The sequence below is a fragment of the Chaetomium globosum genome, genomic scaffold, assembly GCF_000143365.1.
Source record: "Chaetomium globosum CBS 148.51 scaffold_7 genomic scaffold, whole genome shotgun sequence".
In the NCBI taxonomy this organism is placed as follows: domain Eukaryota; kingdom Fungi; phylum Ascomycota; class Sordariomycetes; order Sordariales; family Chaetomiaceae; genus Chaetomium; species Chaetomium globosum.
Genome location: NT_165982.1, coordinates 1,183,725 through 1,191,298, shown reverse-complemented (window position 1 = coordinate 1,191,298; position 7,574 = coordinate 1,183,725). Strand labels below are relative to the sequence as shown.

The window sequence follows — 7,574 nt, the reverse complement described above, 5'->3', positions numbered from 1 at the left end:
GTTCCACTACAGCATCGTCGAGGGAGATGCTGACTGATCTTGGGGAGAGCTGTTGGCCGCTGGGGCTACCTGTTTCTTCGAACCCGGGTCGACGAGGAGGGGATGGAAAATCGGGACGGACTACCCTCGAGGGAGCGGGCAGGGCGTCGGCATCGGACATCTCAACGTCCGGGAGCTTGACTCGTTTCCGTGAGGCATCTTCGGCGTCACAGTCGATCATGCTTAGCTCCGCCGACGATCCGGTACCCCCGCTCCCACCCCCCAGCGCGAGACCCCGGAACCTATGTGCTACCCGAGTGCGCGGACTCGCATTCCCGTCGTCGGCGGCAGCATTGATCTCGAAGGTGAATTGTGTTGCAGTATTGATATTGAGCGTGCCATCGTCGAGCATCTCGCTCCGTTTCCTCTTGGGTGTCGTGAATGGAGATTTGGTCATGATGGCGGCTAACTGCCGATGCGGTACGGTCAATTGCAGTGTTGGGTCAGCCTTGTCGATTCGATTCGCCGAAGCCTCGCTCTCGGTGCGGTCAACAGACGGAAGGTTCGAAATGGGACGAAGCGGAAGCGAAACAGTGATATAGCCGTGAACCAGCGAGCTTGCCAGACGTGGCAGTCCGTGGGTAGGCAGTTTTGGATTTGGTGCAATTTACCGGAGTACTTCGTGGCCTCCTGTTTCCATTGTCAATGAATGAATACAAGCGCTCGCCATTCGCCGGCTCCTACTTGCAGCAGGGATATGCCGCACGCCGCATGCTATGTGGGTCATCAGCCCTGAAGATTCGATGATGTGGGTCGAAAACGGGGCGCCTGCAGTGGATCTCCAGAGTCTCCCTGCCCCGCTTTCCACACGTCAGATGCCCCGCTCGACCAACTTCATCATCCCGGGCACTGATGCGGGAGGGACTCGACGGAGTGCGGCAACCAACGCAACCTTCTCGAACCTCCCATCTCACCATTCCCAATCCCGTCCCTATCTCGAGGCTGTTGATACGTCGGCTTTCTAGTCACGCGAAGGCGCATTATTTTATCAGAATCTTCTTTCAATGCTTCTGCCTCGTAACGAAGCTGCCTAATGCGAACAGCTCTACGGTACTTGGGCACCTAACAAGAACGTAGCCTCGTTGAAAACCCAAGGCTTTCGTTAAGGTCGCCCAACCGCGGCTGACGTTGGTGGCCGTCACCCAGTGACAGCGCGCCACTTTGTTGTCCTCACACGTGTTGGCAGTCCCAGGTCCTTGGGCATCAGGGATCATGCTTCACCCCCAAGCAAGATTCCTCCCGCCAAAGTTTCTTTCTTGCCCATGGTCAGACTTGCCTACTGCTTTCCTGCTTGCGGTCCAACGAGACATGATCATAATATATAGATATGGGGGTAGACCTTTGTGGGTAACGGGGTGTGATGGGAGACAGCTTTAAGAAGCAATGAGATTCGTGGGGACACTATTGGTTGTGGACAGCTGGGTCAAATATCAAATCAACCCTCCAAACACATCCGGGAGGAGGCTTGATAACGAATTCCGGCAGCTCCCCTGCTGGCCAACGTTGGGAGTAGAACTCCGATCATGGCTCTACCTACCGAGGTAGCTTACCTCCCTAGGTATGTGCTGCTGTGGGGATACCAGCCCTCAATATCCACCCATCTCCATGATTACTAGGGTCTCGATCACAACACCAAACTTCGGGTGGCCGCCTTGTTCCTTGCGCAAAGCAGAAGATATATTTATGGTCGAGTTAAGTTACGTATCTATTGATCGAAGTCTTTTGCTTGTCGGCGAACTCCGGCCGAGTAGTTGACAGTTTGCCTAGGTAGGTAGCTTCCAAACAGCCTAAGAATTCATGGCGACTCGGGACGCCGGGACATTTGGGATACAGGTGTTGATATTCCGCCAGTATCCCTGGTATTAAAAATGCCCCTGTTATTTGTCCATGTCAACTATGTCATTTGTGTTTTTTTATTAGCGATTGGTCATTTGGGTGATAGAGTCGGATGATGTTAGGTTACCAGGTGGGGTCAGTACCTAACGTCAGTTCGAACGCTGCCTCAGTGGCGTTGACACTTAAAGACACAGAATGCACTTGACATTTTCTAACATGAGTTTCCTCACCGAATCCGAGATATTTTCTGCACTATACCTTACCGCGATCTGAAACCAGCTAGCACCCGCAAAATTCGACCAACGACAATGGCGAGCCCGCTATCCGCCGCCGGGGCGTCGCCAGAACCATCGCCATCCTCGCCGCTATCGCCGCTTTTACGCCTCCCGCCGCACACTCAACAACGGATCTACCGCTATCTTGGGTTGGAATCATGGGACGGCCGACCAGACACGTTCTATTTGTACGCCGGTCACCTCAAACGGGGTCACAGCCCCTGTATTAGCCGCCACCCCCCGCCAGACCCGAAGTCCTACCACGGCCTGCTCCTGTCTTGTCGCGCCATCCACGCCAAAACTACGGGTCTCCTCTACTCGTCCAACCACTTTGTTCTCTACTATTGCAAGCCGCCCGAGCACCCTGGCTACCCCATCTCGTCCCGTCCGCTACGCACTCTACACCCTACCTCGTTTCGTCCACTACATACTCTACACGCTCTAACCGAGTCGTCACTCCATTCTCTCTCCAATCTCAAGATTGTTCTTAACGAAGCTGCCGGCCACCAGTTACCACTATCCCTCTACAGCGAAGGGAGTTGCTGCGCTGACGGTCGGGGAAACCCCGAACCCAACTATCTACTCAACCCCGACTTCTTTCTCGCGTCCGAACCGAGGCACAAAGGCCTGCACAGGCTTCCCCTCCTAAGTTCAGCCTCTATGGAAGACCATAGCGACAAGTGGGCGGCGACCAACTCTATCCTGGGAGAATGGAACGTGGCAGCAACTCGTTTGCTGTCCCATATCGCTCCCGGGCGCCTCTCTCTTTCTGTGGTTTGCGACATCGACCCCAAACACCCACAGGCATTGGATATAGCAAAATCCGTCGTAGCACCCATCCGGCTCCTCCCGCCATCTAATCTAAAGGAATGCCGTGTCCGCCTAGCCAAGACGCCGGATGGTCGACTCCGGCAGCTTGCCGAAGATACCGTCTCCTATGCCTGCGGAATACCTACCATGTCCCGGGAGCCGCCGTCAAACATGGCAGCCACTCTGACGACCCTCCCACGCGAGCTCCGGATTAAGATTCTTGAGTATACCGACCTTGTTACACCGAGAAGACAAGTGATATGGACTAGACAGCAGCGTGCATATACCGTACTCACCCCCGCCTGCGGTCCTGGGCCGCCCTCCGGACGATCTCCATAGCTTTCAGTTTTTTGAATGCTGGCGCGATAGCTCTAAGAGTGGTGCATCGCTCAACGGCTGTTTTTGTCGTCGCCGCCATGCTGCGTTTTCCCTTGAGTGCAAGTGTTGGTGCCCACCTGGGCCTGCCCTCTTCCTCTTGTCCCGCGCTTTATACCAGGATGCGCAGTTCGTCTTCTTCTCGAGTAATCGCTTCATCATCCATGACTATAAAATAACACCCGCGTGGGTAGTGCCAGTCCTTGAGCTGTACCCATTAAGGAACCCACACATGCCCATCCCTGGATGTCCCTATCCCTACCCGAACGAGCGATTTGCCGCTTCCGAATTTCTACGGGAGGTCGTCCCCGAGGCTTCCCTCGCCCATCTCCGGTTTCTAGAGTTCGTCTTTCCCCGTTATCTGCCCGCTAGTTGGCCTGAGACCCAACACCCTGCGATGCAGGACTGGTGGGAAACGATCCATTGGCTCCAGGACAAGATCAACATCGCGAGGATGACAGGAAACTTAACGGTCATCAAACCGGGAAACGCTCCATTTTCTTACCTCCGACCCATAACTACCGAGGAAGGCGGGACCTTAATGACGGCCTTTACAAATCTCATGACACCCTTCAAGCGGTTGGCCGACAATGGGCTCGCTAGGTTTTACGCCCACTTACCTTACCCTTGGAGGGGGACTGAGGAGTCGATCATCCGCCACCTAAGCGACTCGTCGTGGTTGAACAAGGAAACGATAGCTCTCAAGGAACGTTCTGAGCGTTACGTTATGGGCAGTCGCTACGATCTATGCAAACCGCAGCAAAGTACCGAAGATAGCGATTGGATGTGATGGGCGAGGTATGGAGACGGGTCTGGATTAAGTACCTCTGGAGATGGCTCTTAATTATTGAGTCGTCGTTCATTCCGACCATCTCTCATTGGCCGTGTGATGGAGGGGCAATGGCTGACAGACAACTGGAAGGATAAAATCGAGCCCCTGAGATTTGAACATTCGGACCATGGGGCGAACTAGGTACCATTCAATTACTAAGACAGACATTAGATGGGACTGGTTGACGCCTTGGCCCTATTGGAACAACGACTTATATCATCAATATCACCGTTCCCGAAATAGTTACTGGCTCAGCTCATGTACAGTTGGTCCGAGCCAAGCTCCGCCTTGTTCTCCGGTCACCTCGAGCCATCCATCTCTCGGTTCCCAGCTCGGGGTTGACAACATTGGACCAAGATTCTCGGAATCGTTTGGTGTGCCTTGTAAATGATGCGCTTGACCTAAAACATGACCGACAACATTGCTGGGACAAATCGGGGGAATATTATACCGCCTCGAGCTGCACTGCCACGCCATCAGTGCCCTATTAACACCATGCTTCCTGGCGTTCTGCCCTGTTCCCCGCTTCCATTCCCAGTTTGGGTTCGGTGTAATTCTTGGGCTTCTTCCAATTCTTGGTCGGGTGAGGCTGCAATGAGGCTCTGCTACCACATTGCACCAGGAGCGGGGGCAATGCTGGGGATCTGACCTTGACTCGAGTCCTCCTACACGAACGGGGCGGCCAAGACGCGACTTTGGTATCGATTACAGACTTGCTTATGGCCTCTGGCCATCTCCCATTTCCTTCAATAGACGCCAACTTTGATGTAAATACACGACCACGGCGGTCGTATCCGACCATTCGATCCTGTACCTATACATCCGATACCGCCATCTCGGCCCAGATCACGCTGCCAATACCGAGTTAGCGCTTTCACATTTGAAGAAACAGGACTACCAACCGCTTGCTGAGTCTGGGGTTCCATCCTTATGATGTGGGGTCCAGGCGGCGTTTCGTGTGTCATTCGGTTCATCTGCCATATCCCTACGGGAATGATGGGCATTAGTGGCCTGAGTACCTATACGCAACTTGCGGGCTTAGGTGACATCTACGACGTTCTCCCGCATGGAAAGTCCTTCATAGCAGGCATGAGCTTCATTGGATACGCGGTATGATGGCCAAGGGGCCCGACACCACATAGTGATAGAGCCTTTTACCCCCACAGTCCGGCTAACCAAGAGTTCAGGGCACTGCTACTTTTGCATGGAACTTCTTCCAGTTCGGGGCTTCCCCGTTTTGCCGGGGGAGCCTTTTGGGATTGGTGGGGGTGGTGGATTTGGTACTCGCTGCCATCCTCATCGCGGGCGTCGCAATGGCTGGCATGTTTCTCCCCGATACATATGGGCCGTGCAACGACGCTTCGAACTGGAGCAATGCCACCGATGGCCGCAACCTCTTCCTGGTGGCTAATGCAACCGGTAACTTTGGTACCAGCGGGCCTAACGGCGCTTGCCACGGCATCATGCTGGTTTGGGTCATGACCATCGTCGTCATGTGCGGGTTGACATAAGTTTTCTGTCCAATCTGTTACAATCTTCTCGCTAACTCGTTACTCGGCAGTATTTTCTACGTCATATGTGGCTTTATCAACCTGCTACTTGGTTGTTTAGGGGAGCAAGGATCGAAAACATCCTTTGGGTCCATGCCGCAGTACGACCTTGATCTGTTTAGATGGCTTTCCACGCCGGCTCGGCTACTTTTCAGGCCCTTCTACCTGCTGTATCGGTTTACTCGCGGGTCCATACAACTCACAATACGGTATATATCCAAGTACCTGAATCGAAAGAAGGATATGCACCACTCCGAAAAGCACGATGGAAGCATACCCGATGTGAAGCCCGCCTCGGAACCCCACAACCTCCGCCTACCGATGGAGCTGGTGATAATGATCACAAAAGACCTCCACCACACCGACCTCATGAACCTCACCCTCTCCTCAAAGTACCTCCAGACAGCCTTCTTCGGGACGAACAACCCATCCCAGGTAGCGAGAGATCTACGCCAATTTGCATGCGCAGGAGACGCCGCCTCCTCAGTCAACTGCCCCGTCTGCCGCATCCCAACATGTTCGGTACGTTCATTCCTACCAACAACATCCCCCCCTCCCCCAAGGAGCTCCCCTCATCACTAACGTCCGCCCCACCAGGGATGCCGCCGCACCGCGCCCGCCCCTCGCCACAACCTCACGCTCAAACACTTCACCGGCTGCCAAGCAGTCTGCACCCGCTGCTTCTTCACGAACCACTGCGTCCGGAAGGCAGCAGAGCGTAATCCCAAGCCCGCCGGCGGCAAGAGATGGAACGGCATTGGCTGGGCACGGGCGGGCAGACCATTCCACCGGGGGAGGGGCCTCCTTGGTGGTGAGGGAGGGCCGAGACGCACCTTTGGTGGGGGGTGCTTCTCCGGCGGTGGCGGGAACGGGGGGATGGTGGGCCTGGGTCGGAGCTCTGGCCCGGCGGTGGAGGAGGTGTGCCAGAACTGTGCGAGGCTGGATGGGCTGGGGAGGGAGGAGAGAAGGGATGCGGGGAATTTACGTGAGATGTGGCGGCGGGCGACACTTCCGGTGGCGTGTTTGACGTGTAGGGAGGTGTTGTCGGAAGGGGGGGTGAGGTGGTGGGTTGATTCGGGGACTGGGGAGGAGTGTAGGTGGTATGGTCATCCGGGGTGGGTGGATGGACCGAGACGGGGGCCTGCGGCTGGGATTGGGGGCTGAATGACTTGACATAAGAGATGATGTTCATTTCTCACATATCAATTTTGCTTTTTCAGTTTGGTTCTCGTGATGTAGCAAGCGCCGTAGCCGAAGCCTGACAGAGCATCATGACTTTGGGGGCGAAAAGAACGGACCACTCGGGGCGGTGCCACTATGAAGGACGAAGGTTCACCAAGACCCACATTTCTTGTCCATAGTTCTCGGTGTGACACACCTGTATCCCCAACGGGCTATAGTTTTGAAGGCATTCCATGATCAAACGATTGTCGACCACTCATAGAGGGTTAACAGCGAAACGGATGTCGAAATCAAGCAGAAGTGGGGACCAACACCGCAATGTCTTACCCTCATGCAACCCATCGGCCGACCATGACAACAAACTGCATGGTTCGTCGGTTTGATCGCACGAACGAGAGAATACGGGCGGGTATGTAGAGTGAGTGAGTGTGACAACCTGATACACAGAAACATCGTTGTGGTCCCAGTTCTGAGAACCTGGTTTGGGGTTAGGTGTGGGTGGGTGCATGTCGGTGTTGGTTAAGGGGCTTTCGCAGTTGTTGTTACTTGTTGATAATCCCATCTGCAAGACGATATGGAAGGTACCTACACAGTGTGTAATGCCATGTGTGTCCCTGATGGTGGTGAAGCTCGGCAACAACTTTCCTTTCACGTGCTGCTTGGCCTCATTTCTTT

The 7,574-nt window shown here is 54.6% G+C and overlaps 2 protein-coding genes across 2 annotated transcripts; both read left to right on the top strand.

Annotated features, from left to right (window-relative positions):
• Nucleotides 1-2,183: 2,183 nt before the first annotated feature.
• Nucleotides 2,184-3,299, top strand: CHGG_09963 (uncharacterized protein; the record flags this gene model as incomplete). Its single annotated transcript, XM_001227889.1, has 1 exon — nucleotides 2,184-3,299. One exon carries the CDS (start codon nucleotides 2,184-2,186, stop codon nucleotides 3,297-3,299), a length of 1,116 nt encoding a protein of 371 aa, XP_001227890.1.
• A 2,181-nt stretch (nucleotides 3,300-5,480) lies between these two features.
• On the top strand, nucleotides 5,481-6,881 carry CHGG_09962 (uncharacterized protein; the record flags this gene model as incomplete). The annotated part of the gene is made up of 3 exons (XM_001227888.1): nucleotides 5,481-5,636; nucleotides 5,940-6,239; nucleotides 6,315-6,881. The coding sequence occupies 3 exons, from the start codon at nucleotides 5,481-5,483 to the stop codon at nucleotides 6,879-6,881; spliced, it is 1,023 nt and encodes a 340-aa protein (XP_001227889.1).
• Nucleotides 6,882-7,574: the final 693 nt, after the last annotated feature.